This window comes from Manduca sexta, chromosome 28 (genome assembly GCF_014839805.1).
Source record: "Manduca sexta isolate Smith_Timp_Sample1 chromosome 28, JHU_Msex_v1.0, whole genome shotgun sequence".
NCBI lineage: Eukaryota > Metazoa > Arthropoda > Insecta > Lepidoptera > Sphingidae > Manduca > Manduca sexta.
The window spans coordinates 18,468,333-18,492,095 of record NC_051142.1 but is presented as its reverse complement, the minus strand read 5'-3'; the positions used below and the strand labels follow the sequence as shown (position 1 = coordinate 18,492,095).

The 23,763-nt window shown below is 33.9% G+C and overlaps 2 protein-coding genes across 3 annotated transcripts in view; one reads left to right on the top strand and one right to left on the bottom strand.

Annotated features, from left to right (window-relative positions):
* The window catches only part of LOC115454621 (homeobox protein PKNOX2-like), a 31,031-nt gene extending 25,810 nt beyond the window's left edge, over window positions 1-5,221 (top strand). The window contains exon 11 of one of the 2 annotated variants that reach the window (XR_005113315.1): window positions 59-207. Coding sequence is in view for 1 of the 2 variants with exons in the window: in XM_037444592.1 (XP_037300489.1) it covers window positions 59-183 (125 nt within the window). In the remaining variant the exon portion in view is untranslated. Of the gene's footprint in view, window positions 1-58 lie in introns of both variants that reach the window. The other variant, XM_037444592.1, reaches the window with a different exon arrangement.
* Window positions 5,222-6,369: 1,148 nt separating this feature from the next.
* Window positions 6,370-23,763, bottom strand: part of LOC115447925 (scavenger receptor class B member 1) — a 110,941-nt gene continuing 93,547 nt past the window's right edge. Inside the window, exons 5-13 of the mRNA XM_037444390.1 lie at window positions 18,397-18,535; window positions 17,973-18,100; window positions 16,601-16,685; window positions 16,086-16,219; window positions 13,095-13,216; window positions 12,427-12,561; window positions 11,575-11,693; window positions 10,853-10,984; window positions 6,370-10,631 (exon numbers count right to left, since the gene is read on the bottom strand). Of these exons, the coding sequence (XP_037300287.1) occupies window positions 10,185-10,631; window positions 10,853-10,984; window positions 11,575-11,693; window positions 12,427-12,561; window positions 13,095-13,216; window positions 16,086-16,219; window positions 16,601-16,685; window positions 17,973-18,100; window positions 18,397-18,535 (1,441 nt within the window). The 3' untranslated portion in view covers window positions 6,370-10,184. The remainder of the gene's footprint in view (window positions 10,632-10,852; window positions 10,985-11,574; window positions 11,694-12,426; window positions 12,562-13,094; window positions 13,217-16,085; window positions 16,220-16,600; window positions 16,686-17,972; window positions 18,101-18,396; window positions 18,536-23,763) is intronic.

Sequence of the window (23,763 nt, the reverse complement as noted above, 5' to 3'; positions counted from 1 at the left end):
TACTATCCCTCCATAATAGCTCAAAGTTTTATCATTAACCGAACTATTTCATCACCAGGTCTCCTCTCATCATCAGAAGACGAGGATCAAGACGGTGATCATTCCGGTGATGAACAAGACCCGCAGAACGACGACCAGTCGTCGGAACATTCAAACTATTCAATACAACAGAGCATGCATTGAATATAGTCGCAAACTGTACGACCATGGTCGTAATACGTGGTTGCAAACCGGGTGAGTAAGGAATGGGCGGACGGTGCATCTAATAACAAATGGAATGGAGTATTGCAATGAAATTATTATTCTATGATACTTAAAGTTTATTGTAATTTGAAATTAAAAAAAAATAACAGTAATAGATGTGGAGTGCAATTGCTTGCTGAGATGTAGTTGAAAATTGTCCCATCCCAGACCATGCGGCTCCAGATCTATTACGAGTAATAATTGATATAATCGCTTGGCGGCGAAAGGAAACATTGTAAGGAAACTGGCTTATAGGTTCTCCAAAAGCATTTTAACAGAAGACCTAAGTTTATCAGTAAGGTTCCGCACCTAGTAAGATAGTATATAAATATGGGCTGATATTATAAGTATGAAAAAAAGGAGGTATTACTTTCTATAAATAATTGTTCTTAAGTTTATTAAAAAATAAATTGCACCCTTTCAAAGTTAGGCTGTCCGTGCGCCCGTTCCTTAGTAACATGATATAAATATATGAAAAAATCGACGTCCATCTGTCTGTATACATGCTAATCAAAATTATAACGTAAGTGATTGTAATCAAATTTATACAAGTGCTGTGCGAAAATTACAGGACCGGATTAAGACGAAGGAAATGGGGGGTGTTGGGTCCCATATTTATTTACTATTACTTTAAATGACAGGCCTAATTAGAGTCAATTTTAGATCAATGAAAAAAAAATGTGCATATTTTTCTTTCTTTAAATAACTTATTTTTTATAAGTTACATTTCTGAGTGCATCATGATATCTAAAAACAAGTACTTGTATAAATTCGATGTTCATCAAGAAATAAGTATACGTTAATTTTTTAAATTCGATAAATAGACATGACTGTCATGTCAATGATTCATGATAAAAAGACATTAAATCAACAGTATACCATAGTGTTAGCGATTAGATTTTAATAAGTTTGTACGCGGCAACATTGCGTTTTCGGATTGTCTATATCTGTGGTTCGCCAGAAAGAAAGAAAGGCAGTTTGTATTTTTGTCTGAAGGAGAAAAAAGTTTTAAAATATGTGATTTTATGTATAGGTAATATTTTTTTTGCCTTATATCTTTTTTAATATGTTTTTATTAATATTTTTCTATTTTATTTCAAATCTATTTTATAAATTATTTTACATATTTATTGTGAACTATCAGTATTTTGTACGATCTAGCCCAGTATTGTGTATGTAGCTATGCTGTGACGAATGAAAGATGTCTTATTTGAAAGCTGTCAAAACGAACGCGCAAAGTTGCCTCGTCGGACGTAAACCATGTATACGTAATCCATACCTCAGCGTTTAAAAAAAGTATATATTATGAGTAATGAAAGTAAAATATTTCGAAAAAGTCAAAATGTACGTGTGTTGGCGATTTCGCGCTCGTGTGTGCGCCGTGCGTTTTTAAAAACGCCCGTCCGTATGCACTCGCGTGTTCTTCTTTCTCTTTTGGGTGGCATGCTTGTTTGTAAGATTGTTTCCTGGTTTTACTACTGTATAATATCATCTATCGACGAGTAGCTTCTCTTACTAGTTACTATTGTTGTGCCGGTAGTTTAGACAGGCTCTTAGCTATATTTATTTTATTTTGCAAAGTTCGCAAAAATATATCGAACTGTCTCACATGGTCTATATCTGGCAAATAACGCGTTCATATTACCGTCACAACAATTGGAACTGGCGAGTGTTGTTCAAAAGCTTAACTTTTGATTTAGTTCTAACTTATATTTACAGCAACTACTATGAGTATGCCACTCAAAGATGTTTATTAGCGTAAAAATAACATAAACAACACATTCTTTTTTATATTTCTCTCTCAATACAAGCATACGTCAATTTGAACACCGGTTGTGATTAAAAAAAATGTTAGTTTAATTTTTTAATTTCAATCTGCAACTCCCGACTGACCCTGAACAAAAATAGCACTGTAAGATAATTTTTTGTACCACTGACAAGAAATACTACAGACAATACCGTCCATAGACAAGGATATTTATTTTTTAAAAATGTAAAAAGGATAAGTTCTTAAATATACTCATTGTTGTAATTTCTTTTTTATTGGTATATGTTTTTGTGTATTTTTTTCTATTGGAAAATTCGTCAGCCATATTAGTGTAAGTTATTCAAGGTTTGTTGGTTTGTGCGAAAGAAAACACTTTTTTTTGTTTATAAAAGTATTACCTTTAATAATATGTCGTTTTCTGGTAAAAGTAGTAAAACTATTACAAAACCTTTTTTTCAAAACTGTCTAGGAATGTTCATGAATAAATATTCGCACAAACCAATAGACCGACTCCTACATCACATTGCGCGAAAAAGTATCCATTGTATCATATCCTAACGCGTGCTGCGATGTTTGGGAGTTCATTGTCAACTGGGGCCGAATCTAGTGAAGCTGCGGGGGTCACCGCACACTAGTATACGTACATATATCGTCGCTCCGTCGATTTCGTGCGTGCGGGTCTTACCTCTAGTGACCCCCCACTAGATGCGTCCCTGCAACGTGATTATACGAAATAAAATATACGATACGGATAACTTAGTATACTCAATATATTGAAATAATTGATAAATTTAAATAATAATAATGAAAAGTAATAATTGTCATTCGATTCAAAAAAATTGTATACGCCGACTTTGAAGAAAATTAAACTTATCGATACGAGATGAAATAATTTTTAAAATGTTAAGTATTGTGTATTATTATTATGTAATTCTTTTGTAAAATTCGTGCCGAGGGCTTGGGCGATTAGCGGGGGTTTTTGGTAAGATTAAGAAGGCATTTACTCTCAGCGACCAATTACATATGCCGTTTGTGAAAACAGGATGTTTATAATGTGAAAAAAAAACTTGCGACTTTTTTTTTACTGTTTTCAGTTGTACAATTCAGTATTTGACGTTAGTTGTCAAACTAACAGTAACTATTGGGCTGTGAGGCTTGTTTCAAAGCCGTGATTATTTGTTGCCTTTCTCTTGTCTCTCTATTTTTGTTATATCTACTGTCAGTTTGACAATAATGTAATGTCAAAACCGTATTTTGGATAAAACGACAAAAATGCTGTCAAGTTTTTTTAATCTTACCAAAAGAAGGAAGAAGGCAGGGGCTGTATGTATTTAAAGTTTTTCTTTGAATGAAATAATGTGCTTGATGAAAACAACTGCGCAAAGTCGCTTGACAAGTAACTGGTATAACGTCAGCAAGTTGACGATGGTGATAGAGTTTATATAAAATGTATGCAATGTTTTTCTTATCAGCGCAAGGTTTCGCCATCGTCTAATGGACTATATGTCTAAAGCTTTATGGTTGAAAATTGATTGAAAGTGTTGCCATTATTAAGTTCCATATGTTTTTTTTCTATCATATAGTTACTACATCTTACCAGTATTACAAAATTGGACAACCCATGCCGACAAAACATAGTAGATTGTTACTGTTATATATATTACAAGAAATCAGAAATACATACAGCTCATGCTTATATGTGGAGATATAAAATCAAAAATGGATGAATAAAAATGATTTACCTAATCTCCCATGCTAGACTACTGAAAAAAAACTGTTTTACACAGTTGGTGACAGCTGTTCCGAAGCAACAATTGCCCGTATGAAGACCATTTCACTGAAGTGGTCAATGAAATTTTAGTTACAATAATGTAATGGAAAATGGTCAATTTTATCCATTTTTGATTTTATATGAAGTGTGTGGTGTGATTGTGGTATTATTATTTTAGTGTAATAGATTCTTCGCTTATAGACACCTTTTCCTTACCAAATCCATTGGTACACTTTTTTGACCTTGAGCCATTTTTATTTAGGGCCAGTGCAATATTGACTCATACTTGTAGCATAAATCTTGGCTTCTTTTTTGAACATGTACTTGTCTCTTAAAGGCATAAGAAAAGAGGAAAATACCCGATTAGTAGTTATTTTATCGATTAACAGATCTCGAATTCGAGTAAAAATTTCCAAGCCATCTTAACCTAACTGTAATGGTTAGTATTTTGTAGAATATTAAATTCCCGTACTCCTAAATATTTAATACCACGATCCCCACACAAGTGAAAAAAAAAGTTAGTGATCTAATGAAACGGATATACGTAATGTGGGATAAATACTTTTTACAAAAAATAAAAATATGTAATTATACTTAACGTAGGATGTATTTTTAAAATGTTTTAAACAATGCCAATACTAGCTGTAGATATTGTTTTTATTCGCTATTATCAACTTTTTTTATTGTACTCCAGCGCTAGTGTGGGTGTTTGCAAAATTACAGAAAAACATTTTTAATAAAAATAAAGCATAAATGAATATACAGGTAGCATATATGTACGTATTCTAGTCTCATCCCAGTTTTATTGTTATTGTTGTTAGTTAAAAAAGCAGAATTATCAAATTGTTATCCTAAGATACGATTTACCTACAAAGGAATTAATTTCAGCAGTTATTTAAAATTAATCCAGGATAATTTAATAACAGTATTAAATGAATTAAATTTCGTGTTACTCGATGATATTTAACATTACATACTTCATTTAATATTTGACTTATTTCTTGACAATATTTCGACACTACGTAAGTGCATAGTAATGATTTTGCTACAATATTTTTATGGATTTAATTCAAAATTTTATTGAATACGACAAATTCTATTTATGTACTAAATTATAACTATACATATCCCACAAGAATTACCCCCACAAATAACAATCTTAATTACGGCCCTGGCAAATTCCAATAGAATTTTGTTATAAATTTAAATAAAAATTGCAAAGGCAAAGGAATCATTTTCCGTACAGCCATGACAACGGAATGTTAAAAGCTTGATCTTATGTAATTTTGCAAACGCTCCGTTTAAGCGTTAGTATACAAATATATTGATAATGAAATGTCCACTCGAGTAGTATAGCTGTCGCTTGCATAGTGTAAGGAACTCGGTAACACGTACATACAGCATCGTTTTTGCTAGTCAAATATAATAATTTTTAGGCTTTTGTGCGTTTTATTGGTGATATGAACCTTTTCAGGATTTATTTCCATGAATGAAACTTCTTAACAGTGGTTTAATCAATGACGTTTTACAAATAGACACGTCATACACTAAACAAAATGGCACATAAAAACTGGCGCACTATTTGCTATATTCACGTACCTGTACATATAATTACAAATTGGCTCGAAGAAGGAATAAAAAGATGCAGCACAGATTCGTTAGAAAAGGATATATATACATCGACAGTTACGTAACAAGTAACAACGTTAGTGCCACACGCTCATTGGCTGTTAAGTCGGGCAATTACCTTACTTTCGTCTTGCCAGTATTGAGTTCGGACAACGTATCTATGTAATAAAAACATCTTAGGGTTTAATAGTGTAAATAAACAATATGTAGTATTAGTGGAGTCAAATAATGTGCTGAATATATTGTATATATACTTATTTTTTTATGCTCATATCCTGTCCCCAATCTCACCAGAGCATTTTTGGGTTATATTCAATTATTTATTTATTTATGCATTTACACTTTCTTGTACACCAGAGACATAGATCATGGAACAAGATAATAGAAAAAAAAACACGTCGAATTGATAACCTCCTCCTTTTTTTGAAGTCTGTTAAAAATACACATGGCGGTCTTATTGCACAAGGCAATCTCTTAGAGACAACCATGGGATGGATATAAGAGAAACCGGAATATTAAAAACCACATTACATATGAATTCCTTTTATTATAAACAATAATTACAAAAATATTTCTTAAAAATAATATTTACAGTTTTCTTAATATTATCCTTGATCACCCATTTTTATTAATTATCATGGAATGTAGAAGTTGTCCGACAGGAACAGATATCACTGGGGATTGGTAACTATACCTTCTCTTTGGACGTTTATGCTATATACAAACGCAGGATTTCCGTTGATTAAAAAAAAATGAATTGGCGCGAATATTGGTTACAATTTATAATCTGTTGTTTGGATTTTATACAGTAGTAATAAAGTACAGGCAGATGCGCGACCAGCGCCTTGTCGAAGAAAGAAAAAAAAAGTAATTTTGCCGCCAATTTTATCAACCAGACGAGATTATAGTAAGAAGTTTTTAATTTTTATTGCTTTACGTATCTAGTGATTATATTCTCTTTGCTATAAATAAATATTATGCCAATTAGTAGCGAAATCTGATTATAATGTCGGACATAAACATTTATTTACCTATTAAAGCTATACGTAGCTCACGTTACACTCACGTTTTGTTAAATTCATCAGTATTTTGAACCATTTACATAATATTTTTATCGTTTCTTATTTGTAAAACAAAAACTGTAATTTTCATTACTGTGAAGAATACGTGTGTTAAGTAAGACGCAACAATAGTAATAACTGTCCCACTGCTGGGCACGAGCCTCTACTACTGAGAGGGATTAGGCTTTAGTCCACCACGCTGGCCTAGTGCTAGTTGGCAGACTTCACAAATATTCCAAACATTCGTAAGTTTCTACGTAATTAAACTGTTAATCCTTTACAAAAAATTTGGGAATGAGTTATGATAAGTATACTTAGTATTTTTTTTGACACATTTTTGCTCACCGGGAATATTTTTCTATAGAAATAATGAAAATTACAGTTATGTTTTGAGAACACATTTAGTTTAAAACTAAATAAGAATTTAAGGCACATTATACATATGTTAAGTATTGAGCAACATTTAGAGTTATTTAATAATATATCACATATTCAAGTTATTAAGTTCATGCCAGTGGTCCTCAAATTTTGTTTAGTTCCTTTTTTAGGAATGATTTGTTAGTTTATATCCAATATTTTATATTCATTCTTAGGTTATATAAATAGGCTTTTTTTACGGCAAGTCTGAATCACTCGAATCTGGTTTTTAAATCACAATATTCTTTACTGGCAAGATATTATTTGTTGTAAATATCAGAATACCTATGCATAGCCATTTTGTAGCCTCAGGACATGTTGTTAATAGTTTTCCGATGATTTAAACTGTTGCAGATGGAGTTTGGAGCTATATTTTATTTGGACTGATAATTCTGGAGATAGGAAACGCTCATCGCCGATAGGAAGGTCTCAAATTTGTTTTTTGAAAGCGGTTGTTTTAAATCAACATTTACTCCTCTTCAGAATCAATTATATAAGTATTTTTTTCGTATCCAATTATCTTTGTTACAGATCACATATTGTGCTGGTGTCACAGAGCTACTTGTTATAAAGTATTTTTATTCCATTTTATTATGCCAGTAATTTCTTTACAAATTGATAGATGATTAACTATCAAGGCTATCACGTTTGCTCCCTATCATGGTCCCAAACCTCTGAGGATTGGTCCCAAAATGATTTTAGTTAAAATGTTTGATGTATTCCTTCACCACATCATTGAGTACCTTTTCGTTTAGATATAAATGTTGAAAAATACATCATTTATTTAGGGTAGATATATTTGTATCTTCCCTTCCCTATTTAATAAAAGGTAACGCAGCCATTATTCCTTTGATACCTATTGTGTGTATGGACAATAGTGAGCTCTAACCATAAGGTCTATTAAATCGGTTGCTAGCCCTTGGGTCATTGGAAAATCATAACTGTTGAGTAAAAGGCGATAAATTTAATCTATGGGATTGTCTATGGTCTTGCACTAACTCTTATGCCGGCGCCACACACGACAAATATTTGAACAAAGACTTTGCCACACACTTGAACACGGTTACAGACACTGGCCAAATTTCAATGTTTAAGGCTTTTACTTTTAGGTTTCCATATAATCTGTTCTCTTTTAAGCAATTCGATAACTTTGAACGTTTGATGTGTGGTTGAAAAACCGATACCGAATGGCAAATACGCAAACATTTAAACGAACTTTGCACAAATACGCAAATACCTGTGCCACACATGAGTTCAAACAAGTGTTAAAATATTTTTGCTACGTGTGGCGCCGGCATTAGAACAATCCCAAGCATTGTTCTGTACACTGTCATCTTGACTCTGTCTGACTATAAAGTTTTGCGGTAATATTAATCGACGGCCTCTATTATTTAGCAAATATCCCTTATACACAACAGTAATAAATAAAATAAATTTCTGGGGTTTCCAAAAAAGTTAACGATGCTTGTGTTTTGGTTTTGTATGACAACGTTAATACGAAAGAAAACCGGGCCAATATTAACTTAATGGGTCAAAATAATGCTTTATTTGGCTACAATTTCAATTGAAATTTCGTACATTTTCATCCCTTTTAAATCCCTTAACCATTTGTCATTGATTGGTATTTCGATTCTATTCTTATATAGTTACGTTCTATTTTGGCGAAAACTGGATCTTTCAACATTTACATCAACATATACGTGCTTACATTAAATGAGCAATATTTATTTATACTACATAAGATTCCATTAAAATCGGAACCGTATTCAGTCATAAAACCCTTAATCGTAACATACGTAACCCCGAAATTAGCTTAAACTAACAACTAGGGTCGATGAGATGCGCTATTGATATTCCACCAAACAAAACATTTACTACTCAGCTACAAGATACTAAGCTCAAGTACCCAATATCGCTGTCCGATCTGGGAATTAAACCCAGGACTTCAGAGTGTCGTACCACGCATGCAATACAAATATATAAAATTAAAAACTACGCCACAGAGACAGTCCACTGAACGTAAAAAGTTAGGTAACACGAAGACACGAGGGTCAACGTTTAAAATTCATAAGAATTATTGTTAGTCCGGCTTTCAAAAGGTCCTGCGCATGCTTATTGGGATGGATTGGCTTCTAGTCTATTACAATACAATACACGAACCCAAATTTAATCTCCGATCCCGGGAATAACTCCATCAAAACAAGTGATTTGAAAACATGCCAAAAAAGATTGTTCTGTTATACCCATTTTAATCGATAAAATCGGAATGGCACGTCAGTTTAGCATTTTTGTTCGAGTTATTTCGACCAGATAATTATTCGTCACATATCACACTCTTAGAACTAAGGTGACCTAATTCAAACAATACGATTTGCGGCAAACGAATTAAAAAACAATTGAAAACAAATATAGAAGGCAGTGAATTAGGTGGTCGTCGAAAGTGAGAATCTCTGTTTCTATTCTATAAATTTGTCTTTTTTCTCGTCATAAAATTATAGAGCATGCATTGGAATGACGTATTTTTTAACAAAACCAGAATGTATATAATTATTGAGTTAGATCACTTTAGTTCTAAAGGTGCGAATTACTATCTTCCGGATGTTGAATTATTGTACCTTTTTTATTTGTAACAGTTATTCAGTGATACCGCATCTCATCGTCCCGCGTTTCAAATACAAACGCCGCGTTTTTTTGCGACGTTTTTATAACTGCTCACTTTACATACAATTTCAAGAGCTTTATATACACTTAGAAAACATTATAGATAATATTTCGAACTGGTTTTTTCTTGTGTTATATAATACCTAGGCATATGAATTAATAATGGACATAATTAATTATAGATTTCATATTCGAAAATTACTTTATATGAGTTATGATGCGATTGGAATTATTGAATATACAATAAATCATATTTGTTGTTAATGAACTAATAGAGCTGGTTTGTCATGAAAAGCAAAGGAATCTATTAAGGTTGAGAAAAAAATGAATAATTACTAATCTTGTCTGAGTGCTATATGTCGAATTTAAAACGTGTGCTCTGTACTCACATGGAACTCTGCTACACTTCATAAAATTATAGATTTACGAAATAAATATAGAACTTTAGATATTGACTTAATCCGGTATCTGATAATTAAAACAAAAAAATCTACTATTTTTTAAATCAGATCTAGACATGGTTACGTAATAATTATGTCCAACCGTCAATTTGTTCGCTATTCATCAACTTTATTAACGAAAAAAAACCAGTCCAAACAAAAAATACTGCTTATAAATTTTACATTAAATAAACTTAACTGTCCTCGAATCTTTTGTGTTCTGAGAGTATGAAGGTGTTATCTGACCTTATCAGGGACTCTCTCTCGGCGTCCCCAAACGAAGACCTTACGAAATCTGGACGCATCATATTCCTGAACTCATCCAAACTCCTGCTCAGCTCTGGACTGCTGACAAAGGTCAGTTCTTGGTGTCTCCCTTGCTTCTTTAAGGCTTGGTACTGCTTCATTTTGGTACTGTGGATCAGAGTTGACCCTCTTCTTAATGTTTCCCTGCCTATTTCCACAATTTCTAGGGAGTTTTGTCCTATGACGACGCTTTTGTATGCTTTGACGAAGATGATGGCCAGGGCTAATAGACCTCCCACGATTAGAGTGTAGGTGATGAGAGGAGCGGCGACGGGCCCGACCGTGGTGGCGAGGTATATCCATCGCCAAATAGAAGTGGTGATTTCCGGTATCCCCTATAGAAGAAATATTTTACCTTTATTCAACAAATTAATATGTATTTTATTTATACTCCTAATTCTGTCTACATGTTGCAGTATATAGGAATTAATAAATTTACTTATACTTGAGTGTCAACTTCACTTTCAGCTTAGAAAAAAATCTTTCAATTCCTGTTATTGGTATCGTTAACCTACTATGAATAATAAAATTACATAAATTTCAGTAGTCAAGTTACCTCTTCAAGCCACATGACCGGGAAAATGATGTTGGGAAATTTGTCGATACTATTGATGTACACATTGGGCGCCTTGTCTACCTTCATGTTCAGCTGCACTCGGACAAATCCTTCTAGAGGCACGCCAATTTTCTGCAAACAAAACTTTATTTTAGCTTTTTGAATGAGCGTTTTCGGAATAAAAAAAACAATATGATTTTGCAATAAAAAGTAGTATAGACGGTAAATAGAATAGGATCTAGATAAAGTGTGGACTAACGAAAGATACCCATCGCCTGTTGACACAATTATACCGGCCTTTTTAAATTTTAAGGCCCCACGCAGACGTTTTCAATTTATTGCCGGGAAACAATGGATTATTACAAAACTGACAGAGGTTGAAGTTACTGAATTTGTTGAGGCAACTCAGCAGTACCAAGGATAAGATAGAGTTGACTGACGAGAGATGATTATGTCTTCCCGGTCAACAGAATAATGCCGGTATATTTGGTACCGGAAATCTCGGATCCCGGAATGCGATTGTGACGCGGGCCTCTATGAAAGGTTTTAACATCTTGTGTGCGGTGATTACTATACAGGCGGATACAATTTTTTTCCCATTAGTAAATGAAAGTCCAGGGTACCAAATTTTATCCAAATACCAAGGGTTAATGCAATAACTGATGACACACATCCAAATATAGAAAATTTTACAATGTTCACTTCTATTATTGTTACCTTACCGGTTGTATCAAAAAGTATGATTCGTGTTTCTGTTTATCAGGGTTGAGCCCTTCAAACGGAGCCAGTAGCGAAGGATCCGCGTCGTAGAAGTGAGGGTACGAGAGGTATACTGGAGCGTCTGAAATTTAAAACGAATTAGTGGCATAACGTCATTTTATTAAAATTACGTTTAAAAATCTGATAGTGTACGCGTACCCGTTATTTTTAGGTGACTATATGACATTTAAAGTAACATTACTTAGTATTACGTACGTCTTTGTTTTTTTTCGGGGGTAGGCAGAAAGTATCATATTTCGTCAGCGGTGCGTCCCCATGCAGTACCCAGTGGGAGGGAGGTCTATTGCCATTCATCGTATACAATTTCAGACCTTGCTTTTGCAACGGGCTGAGGTTATTTGATAATTTAATTAATATATTTTCATAAAATTATTCAGGTATGGCTGAATTTTTAGTGTTAACTTTAAATACTACAAACTTTGAAATTAAACTAATTTTCCGGTTTCTATCGCGGTTTTTTGTTTTTCTCCCGACGTTTCGAAGACTTTGCAGCCTTCATGGTCACGGGGGGGAGGTTTTGTTCATCCGTAAAGTCAAAGTTACAATATCTACCTACATTTTATAAATATACAACTTTTTTAAAATTTATTGTAAAATGTAGGTAGACATTGTAACTCTGACTTTACGGATGAACAACACCTCAGTCCACCCCGGTGACCATGAAGGCTGCAAAGTCTTCGAAACGTCGGGAGAAAAATAAAAAACAAAAAACCGCGATAGAATCCGGAAAATTAGTTTAATTTCAATGTCTAACATTCGCGTAAACATAACAAATCATTATACTAAAAACTTACTATATTGACACGGACTGATGTTCTGCAACCCTCTGGGTGGACAGGACTCGCCCTGGCAGTAGCATTTATTGTCAGGATTCTTGTCGGCGCACTCGAACGTCGACTCCGGAGGCGTGTACAACCCCGCTTGGATGCCTGGAAAAATAGCACAAATGCCGTCCTCACTATTATATCTTTCAAACCCATTGTGGCGGAACAAACAGATAAATGGTAGGGATAGAATCTATAACTCATGAATTAACTTTTATATAGGAGTCTTTTATAATATATAATAATATCAGCCCTGTTTACTACTCAGAGGGATTAGGCCGCAGTCTAACACGCTGGCCTAGTGCGGGTTGGTAGACTTCACATACCCTTGACATAGGTTGCCTTACGATCTTTTCCTTCATCGTTAAACCACGCGATAATTCACAAAGAATACCCACATAACTTTATTAAAGTCAGAGGTGCGTGCCCTTTGGTTTTGAACCCGCGGATATTCGTCTCGCCCATCCGTTCCACTCCTAAATAGGCTATCGCTTTTTATACCTACCATATAATATAATAAATATACATATTTATTCTATTTAAACACATATTTAGTTCGGATTTCATCGTTTTAAAAATTAGATAGATTTGTTAGCATTTTATTTTCGGTGTTTTGAGTTGTCTAGCAGGTTACTTACCATCTTTGTATACATCCTTTCTGTACTGTAGGGGCATGATCCTGCACAGATCCTTGTCGTAAATGTTGACTATATCTTCCTTAGTCACCGACCGGGGAGGGAAGAACGAACCTTCCGAAGCCCTGGAATGAAGACAGAATTATTTAATGTAATTCTTGGCTATCGGTCTATAGTGGCTTTATAGATAATCTCTTCCTTTTTCTTTCGCCCGCAGAAGGAAAACAGCCGATAGTTACGTATGACTGTATTCAATGTCCATCAAACCACGAAAATATCTCATTATTATTTGAAATAGACGAAAGTACCTGCCTAGATTTGTTTTAACTCACTATGTAAGCAATAAAGTTTGCCCCGTGCTGATCTTTTAAAAGTTAATATATTGTTTGGAAAATATTGGTGAATCATAATTTGCATTCGTCACTAGAGGCAGCGAGGCTCCATCTCAGATGCTGGGAGGAACTGATACATTGTTCTGTTTAAAGTAAATTTAATTTATATTAGTATTATAAAGTCGAAGAGTCTGTTTTAAGGGCGATAATCTGTCCAACTGATTCTTTGATTTTAATGCTAAATATGGACTAGCCAGTTCCTGTAACAATATTTTGCGCAAAAAGTTCCAGACGCGATAAAATTTGCGGAAATATTTATTACATCTATCTATATTCATTTGTCTTGCCGCAAGTCCTGCAAGCTACAAAATTAGCAGAAGTCGAATTGCCGCAATTATTACAACATAATATGCAAAAACATAAAATAATTCGGTCTCGAGTAATAATTTATTGAAATCAGAGATAAATTGAATTAGCAGTTACATAATAACCAAGTTTTAAAAGCAGGAGAGTGGGTGGGTTTTTATAATAAACCAAACAAATTTCATCTGATATGATTGATATCATTAATTCATCATGGGGCTGATGCCCGGAGTAGTAATTGACTTGTCTCCTAACACATCATGCACAGAATACTCACGGCAAAAAGTGGGTGGATTAGTTGCAGCCCCTACCTACGCCTTGGAAGATAACAGTCGTGAATATGAATTTAGTACCTTGATAGGTCAAACGGCTGGTCGTCTCGTCATTAAGTTCTATATTCTTTTTCCGAGAATATAATTAACTTCCTTATGTAAATAGTCCATTAAAACGCTTGTTTCCTCTAAGCAAATTATATAAAAATAAATACCACATGCCCAGGCCGCAGTAATGAGTGCTAATTGCTATTAAATGATACATAAATATTTATGATGTAGGTAGTACAGAAATAATGCGGTTTTACTTGTGTTTACGCTAATCTTACTACCATATCTTATTTTTTTAAGTAATATTATGAATGCGAAAGTTTGTAAAGGTGTTTGGATGTTTGTGTGCAAATGTAGAGACAGCTGAACGAATAAAGGTGAAAATAGCATACAAATACACTATAATAAATAATAATAATAATATCAGCCCTTATTATATACTTGTCCACTGCTGAGCACGGGTCTCCTCTACTACTGAGAGGGATTAGGCCTTAGTCCAACACGCTGGCCTAGTGCGGATTGGTAGACTTCACACACCTTCGAAATTCCTATAGAGAACTTCTCAGATGTGCAGGTTTCCTCACGATGTTTTCCTTCACCGTTAAAGCGAACGATAAATTCACAAAGAATACACACATGATTAGAAAAGTCAGAGGTGTGTGCCCTTGGGATTTGAACCTGCGGACATTCGTCTTGGCAGTCCGTTCCACACCCAACTAGGCTATCGCCGCTTTTACATATACTATGTCCTAGTTTAAAACATACGCTACTTTTTATTTCGGTAATTTGCTTCTATGGGAAATAATTTAAACTTTTTTTTAAATAGATGGCGCTAGCGTCATACATCGCTACTGTGATTTACGACTTGTAGCGTGAAAGGCTTTCCATTCTGGCGAACCCGCGAGCAACGCCTAGTTCAATTGTATTTTAATACATTTTTGTAATTTACTCTTATAATAAATATTTACCGGAATTAGGAATTTATTTTTCCTGAATTACCAGAACTGCGAGGTATCTAGTTAATTTAGTCAGGTTGGTGTTCAAAGATTTTGTCTACCTATGTGTAAAATTTTACGTGTGATTATCTAATTATTACCTAAATGTCACTAACTTCCACACTTATTTATAAGTTCAGTTGTTTAGTTTTATAATTTATCCTAAACTTGTCGATTTATATTTGTAGTATGTAATATGTATGTGCATGTATGACTTAACTATTGTACAAGGGCGGGCAAACATAAAATTATATCTGCAATTAGCATACAGTTAATTATGTTTGATTTAGCTAACTACATAATGTTTACTTTTATAATTATTAAGGAAAATATATTGACCGATTATCCATAAACCATTTTATTTAGGTACTTATTATGGCTTTAATATTATTATTATATTTATGAGACCTTATTATCCTGACTGTAAGTGGTACTAAAGTAGCGACAGTGATGCAATGAAACGTGCATGACACTGCACTGCGATCATTTGAGACAATACCATTGAATGCCTAATAAATGATGTCCTTCAATCGGTACCATAAGTATTTAATGCAAACTGTCAATTTCTTTTTCTGTTACATATCTATGGAGAGTTATTGTTTAGCGAGCATCGATCGTAAACACTCTCAATACCAGAGTAACTAGGATACATTGTCGGCGGTAAAGGAAAGCTTTGGGGAAGGAAGATGTTGTATGTTCAGGAGGTCGGGGAAGAACAGTGGGCGTTGTTCCCCTATCAACTCCGTAATAGGTGATTCCGAGACGGCCGGTAATGCGGGTGGTTGGTCTCTTGCTGCAGTAGACTTTAAGAGTGTCCTTAGTGTTTGGGGGCTTCTTTGGCCCCTACTTACTAAGACAGCCCCAAGAAAGAGCCCTAGGAAGAGATATCCTCTTGCTCTGTTGTGCAACAGGATATCTCGGGGCCGTTTCTAATGCGTCAAAGAAGGCCACGGCGGTTCTTGGTTAATATGATTGCCTTACCTTAAATTATTACAGGGCTTGTCCTTCCAGTGGGGGATGTGGTCCAATCCGTTCACTTTGTCCAGATATCCAAACCTCTCCATGCTCTTGTGTCCAGTGTAGATTGTGGACACTTCGTCGAGGGTGCCGTTTCTCTATGGAATGTTAAAATATGTTGAAAACAGCGTATTGTGTTTACGTAGCTTTGTTTGTATCTGACCATGTGTAAAACTGATTAACATTATAATTTTTGTCCTTAAATAGGATTTATTTTCAGCTTCGTAAATGTCAGTTTCTTGTGATGAAATTCTCATAGGAACCTTGGTTTTCGTAGCATAAGTTACGTATGGCGGTTTTAGGCATATACGTTTTCCGTATGTAAAAATATAAATTCATTACTCCTTTAAAAATAAAGAGCATTGTGACAGACTAATATAAAATTTTAGTATAAATGGAGTCAGAGAGGTCAATAACGTCAATGGTTAGTTGTCAGTGATCTCTGAACTAGCATTTAAATCTAAATAACTAATACTCACAGCTAATAATAATCCCATTTGGCTGTTAGGTCTTTTTCCTTTTGGATAGAAGATGTGCGCGAGCGCCACGAGCGGGTCATTGTACCTACAAAAAGTCAACATATCTTTAAACAACAGATAAACAACAAAAAATTAAAGCCTGAATTCGACGGAGCAATTTTCTTGCAGCAAGTTTCATGCGTGTCGCATCGCGAGCAAAAATTTTGCCTTAATATTGTGTACACACTTCAGAACTATAACTTTTTGTTGTCTTTATACAATTGCTCCGTCTAATTGAAGTCTTATTTTTGATTCCACATCAGCCTAGTCAAGCTGTGAACGTCGAAAACTTTACTGTTCTTCTGGAGTATGTATTAGGATTGAAATTTAGGGACCCATTGCACTGAAGGCATGATTGCTAGATCATTGATATAATAAATGAGATAATCAAAGAATGAAATGAAAATATTTTTTATTTTTAATGAAAATCGCTAGTCAAGTGCAGGTCATGTAGAACTTTGAAATCCAAAATTCGGAGTGGTTTTATTACTGTTTTTATGGGTTGTCGATAAAAAAGATAATATTACAGAAATAGAATTTATAATTATCATTTGTGCAAAATGTCTATAAAGTGATTTCATATGTCATGAGCGAGTAGTTGCATTGGTTACAAAAACATTAATTACAAAGATTTCTGAAGACAACAAAAACTGAAATCATGTAATGTTTTGACTAATACCTTCCTTTACAAAACGTAGACTGTACATAAAAAGTAAAAACCATAGAACAAAAACTACAATGGAAATTAATAACCCGGACACGATAAAATTGTACGAAATTAATTATAAAATACAATGATCTAAACACAAGGTTTATGTTAGTTTGGGATGCAAGCTGGATGTCTATTAGTTTTGCCATATTTCTACAACATAATGAGAGTTGGCTAAACTGATCACAAACACACAGAATTTAGAATTAACCTTCATAATATGAATATATATATTTATATATCACACTATATTATAGTGTGATCATTAAGATGTAAAAGATGGATGAAAATACCTTCTGATCACAATGGCTTCCAATAATAACAATGCTTACAGTGCTTACGATAAAAATAGACAACATAATGGCATTTACGAGACCACTCGGTAATATTTAATATTATCTATCTTCTCTTTTCCGGTGTAGGTATATTCTCACTCAAATCAGAGGTGGACGCAAGACACATTTCTAATAAACGTCGTAGAGGAGATTTTACTTTGTTTTATCAACCGCCCATGAATTATAACTCCAGAAAATTCAAATTGTCTAAATTCTGTTAGAAAACCCCCTACAGTATTACCTGAATTAGAACCATAGAAGCCATTGTAAAGAAACAAAATAATCTTACCCAAAAACCAGCTGCTCTGCTGTGACGTCGACAAAAGGCTTGGCCCTCTCCCTATATGTGAGATCAAGACCAGTGACGAACATGTTGAAAAGGAAGCCAGCCATGTGATGGGAGAAAGAAGTCACTGTCTAGAAATAACACACAATTATGTTCGGTATTATACTAAATATCTAAACAAGGGTATTTATCCTTACTAAACTAAATCATTGTGTAGTTCCCAGTGGCGAAGAGTGATTCCGAAACGGAACCCGACACAACATATAGGTACTACAAATATACATAAGTGCGGTTTGTAAGTCATTACAATGAAAATTAGATTTTATATAAGTGACGAAAGGGAAGCCGTTAGGAATCGGCTTACATGGACTCTTCGTCACCGGTAGTTCCACAATGATTTAGTTGGATTTTAATTAATGATACCCACCAATAAGGGGATGTTCGGCACCACCAGCTTGAGGTTCTTGTCAACAGACAGCTCCGGCACGAAGCGCAGTATCTTGTTGTGTTGGTATGTGACTGTGTCGTTGTCATGGAATTTGATGTTCACCTTCTCCATGTTCTCTCTGGAAAGAAAGTCGAATGAGAATGGAAGTTAAAGGGTTCTTTGGCGGTAGGATACCTTTTTTTTCTGCACGATAAACTGCACCTGATGGTAAGTGGAGTGGGGTTCAGTGGAATGTCGACTAACGAGAGATGATTACCCCTCGGCAGTCGACACAATTATGCCGGCCTGTTGGAACTCGATATATACCGATTAATGATGATACTATGGCAGGTTTTAACACCTTGGGTGCGGTGGTCGCTATCCGGGCGGATTTAATATATATCCTACCACCAGCGAACAGTAGAATATTAATTTTAAGGCATCTATCTGGTTTACCTTTATATACGCACGCTTTTTATTCACGAATGGGTAGGCAGAGGTGCAACTGGGGCACCCATTTATAGTCGAGTGTATTCCGTCCTATCTGAGGGGGCGAGGGCTACTAGTATGTTTTTAGTTAATGAAAAGGCATAGATAACAAGCTAAAATGATCTCAAAATATCTGTTACGGCAAAAATCTTATACGTAAGCTTCTTCTGTCCATAGAACAAAACAGATATTTGATATACTGCATAGTAAGCTACTATTATTTAAATCCTAAAAATACATATTGCCTCCATCTGTAATCGAAGTCAAAAGCCATAGAATATACCAAGTACGTTAATTAAGCTGTATAATCGATTCCGTAACCACATAACATCATAATTTTCCACTTTATCGTCAATAAGATTGTTGCAATAAACCATAAAAACTGAATGTATGATAATTTAATTACAGTAATTGTTAAGCATTGTTACGGGTATTTCCCGATAGGTAACTATTAATTTCAAAAATAAAGGCGTGGTCAAACTGGTGTGATTAAAATTGCTACGATTAGCGGGTTTAAAAAAATCTTTGGGGCAGGCCCATGTTCTGCAGTGGCCATCCTGCGGTTGATGATGACGTTAGACGTCCAGTAATATTGGTAATTATATCTAGTTTAAAAATCTATAAAACTAGATCAATTGTTGATACATTAAAGATAAGCATACTGAATACAAATGTATTAATAACAACCTTAGTCAGATCGCAGCGAATAGTTCGCGCAGGTGTGTCCAAGCGTTTGCAATAGATATCATCGTATCATCATCGATACCGTAAACTTTATACAGGGTTTTTACAGGCAAGTAATTCATGGATGTCATCAGCGCCTATTAATATGTATAATGCCAGAGAAATGTTTAGATTGTTGCCGACTAGCAAAAGGAACATAAAATCCAAAAGAATATGTTTTTTCGTGTTGGCATCATACAAATTTTCAATAGAACTAGCACTCATACTATAGGTGAAACACAAAATACTGCTATATCTTTTTGTACATCTATCACTGCGTTACGTCTGACGTTAGGTGCGATTTTTCACACCTTTCCAATATAGGGATAATAACTAAAATATTAAATGACTCATTTAAATTATAAAATAAAATAAGATTACAATATTCACCGTTTATCAAATATTTTTAGCGTGTTTTGTAAACAAATCGACTTTCAAGTTTAACTATTCGTTTTTTCACTTTCACTTTTAAATTATTTTAATAAATAATGTGTTTTTTTCTGATACAGATTAGGTATAATATAACACAAAAGAGCTGCCTGGATCCATTAGCGCTTTAATAAAATATTTTTTTTGATCTAATATAAGTTGTCCGTAAATAACTATATTTTATACTCATGACAGAAGACGGCCACAAATATTATGTCTCAACAAAATTTACATAACAATTCTATGGAATTAAAAGGAACTTTATACTTAGCCCTGACCCCCACAAATTCCGTCACTCATACTATAGACAAAGCAATGGTTTAATAAACCAGTTCCGTAACAGACCGTCACTAATTGTTTTTATTATATTTTATACGTTATTTGACGAAATTCCGAGAATTTCGCAAATTAACTGAAAAGGTGTTAAAAAATATTATTTTTATTGGAATCTTTAATGCCTCAAAGTCATCAGAATAAACTGTGCTTTGTATGTTCAGGAATAAAAAAAGACAAATGTCCGCAGGCTCAAAACCCAAGGAAACATACTTATAATACAGAGTTGATATTATTATTACTAATAAAAGAAAGGCTTTAGTTTGATCACGCTAAACTCTTCAACTATGACTTTGATTCTTAATATTCTTTTACTAATACGAAGTATTTCCTAAATTTTCTACTTCGTTTAATCAACAAGAAGATAGTAACGCTGGGCACCAAATGACACAGCAAATTTTACCAAATATAGTGTGTTAAAACCATCGATAATTTAAAACTTAATTTTATCCGGATTGTACAGCCAGTTGGTCCTAAAAGAGGAGGCAATTTTATTTATGGCATTTTCTGTGTATTACAAAGAATTTATATTCAGTCGGTCCATGTTCAGCAGTGGATATCCTGGGGCTGGTGATGATACCTTACATCCCGAATATTTACGGCATTGCTGTATATTGCAGAGCATTTTAATTTAGTCGGCTCATACATATTTTAGAAACATAACGTTATATAAATCCGGAGAGATCTCGCGCGTAATTTTTGTGTCGCAATGAGTGTTAGCTCTGTGATTACGACAATTTGCTGGCCGGTACAGACGAGCAGAAAATTCATTGCAGGATTGTGTTTTCTTTGCATGATGTTTTGCAAGTTTACAAATGTAGAGATTAAAACGCTTTAGAACGATTCGTTTATAAATCTATCTATACATATTATAAAAAAAAAACCCAAGCTGTCTGTCTGTATGTGATCGATTTTTTCAATATCTACTGAATGGATTCTTGTATGGTTTTAATTAAAAGGTAGTGCAATTATTGAGGAAGGTTTAAGTTAATAGTACATTCCGTTTAAATTGATAAATTGTATAAATTGATTGAAATATAATGATTACTGTGGAACAGGTCGCGTAAAACATGACGTGGGTCGGAATTTACGCGGGAAAACTTTGTGACACACTGATTTTCACACGGGTGAAACCGCGGGTACAGCTAGTTTTTTATATTATGCACATCATTTAAAATAACAGAGAAATCACTTCGCCGTATTAGAATAAAAAACTAGGTATAACTTTTTTAGTTTTCCTGCTGCTATAATGATCAAGGCGCCCTTTCCGACCGATTTTAAATTACCATTTTATTACGGGCTATTATAAATAGTTTATAGTTATTACAGGATATAATTGTCACCTCGATAGGTCGATGATTAGCTGACCGTGTGGGCAAATTACTTATCTTACTTCGTGCTAATATTATCTCACTCCCAACTTTCTTACTATTTTAATTTTATTTTACTTCTTACTTATATTAAAAATGTGGAAGTTTGTGAAAATATTTGAACGTTTGTGAGAAGAAATATTTAAACGGATTTGGGTGAAATTTGGCACAAGGTACCATGTCCTGGATTAACACAAAGGCAACAAAAAATATTTTTTATTTGATTAAAAGCAGCGCCATAGATAAAAACTAGATAAACTAAACAAGAAGTAACTTTATGTCTTGATACTAGGTAATTACTCGTGTGAAGGTTCAAATTCCGAGACACGAATAACTACGCACATAAACATACCAAACTATATAAAAATGTAATTAAGGTTTTAATTGCACGTCTTGCACGATGGATCGGATGCCTCGGATTGCAACTGCAATTATTTTTGCTAGTGTCGTTTAAATGGTGCTTGTGATTATATATACATAATTAACCTTGTGTTAATTTCCTTTCTGCGTAAGGGTTTTACAATTATTGGTTAAGCTTATTAGACAAATAGGGTTTTGATACCATTCTGATTCCCTCAGGTTAACTTATTTTTTCGGTATTATTTTAAATAAGTGAGGAGTTAGCAAGTCATTTAAAATTTGATCCTTTGAGCTTCAATCCCATTCTGCATACAGTATTTTACATATTATATAATTATAAAAAAGCACCATAGTATTTTTTCATAAATTTCATTAATGTAATAGCCGATAGTACTATGTTTTTTTTACCGACATAAGTCAGAATGTTGTGAATTTCCTGCAAGTAGGTATTTTTGTAGGAAGTACACGCGTATATAGTTTTGTTGTTACCGTTCACAGTCTCATCATTCTTGGAAACAATTATTTTAAAATGATGTAGGAAGGTTTATTCAAATATGTTGCAGATTAACATCGCCTTCTTTGGATATAGCAATAATTCTAAAAAACATGTGGTATTGTAAGATGTATTGAGGAAATCATTAAATGTCTATTTTCTTGCGGTTTTTGTCATTGCATGCATTATTTTAAAATACTTAGAACCTATTGATGGAAATGAACAAGGTAAATTAAGAACGAGTCTCATAAATCGTGTCATAAAATATGAATGAATGAATGATTTAACATTTTATTTTTTCTTGTCATTGGATCTTTGGTGTACATAAAATACAGATTACTAGTCTATTCGTGCGAGTCTATTCTCACCGTACAAATAATCCAAACTAAAAATTAAATATAGTTATTTATAAACAAACACAAAAAGAATTATCGGCCGATAGTCCAGAGATTACTTAAATTACCTACGCCCACGAGCACCAAGAAATTTAAGGAATAAATTATGCTGAACGAATAACTGTTAATTCATTTTGTGAATTATTAGTGAAAATATAAGGTGCAAAATGTACATTACTATCGGTCGTCACAATAAATTGGGAACCATGCAGGATTATCTATCCTGCAATATATCCTGCACGTTGTATGTTATGAATATTATCGATACATAACTCAAACATATAGTAAGTCTTGTGTTCTTTGAACTAAATCAATACTCTTCAAGGTTCAACATCATAACTATTTGCATGCAAATATTTACCAATATCGTGTTAGGTAGCACTACGATATCATGCAATTATATATACCCTGCAAGTCATCATGCAAGATTTTTACATACTAACTACTAGGATCATAATGACAATATTTTTTAAGCATGATTTTTTTTCTCCCTGTTTTTAATAGGTATGACGTTCTAAGGTAGATTTTTTATAATATCTAGTATATTTGTATCTAAAAGTTAATTTCAACTTCTGTATTTTCCGATTTTTACAGGTTTGTCCTGCATAAGCAGTGCATTTCCAGTAAGGATCTATCCTGGAAGGCATTCTTGTAACCGTTGAGGAAAGCATCAACATCTCCATGACAGAAATTATATTATTACGCGAGTAAAACTTTTCTCATCGCCTGTACGTATTAAGAAATATTACAAACTTTGCCCAATATGAGTGCCTAG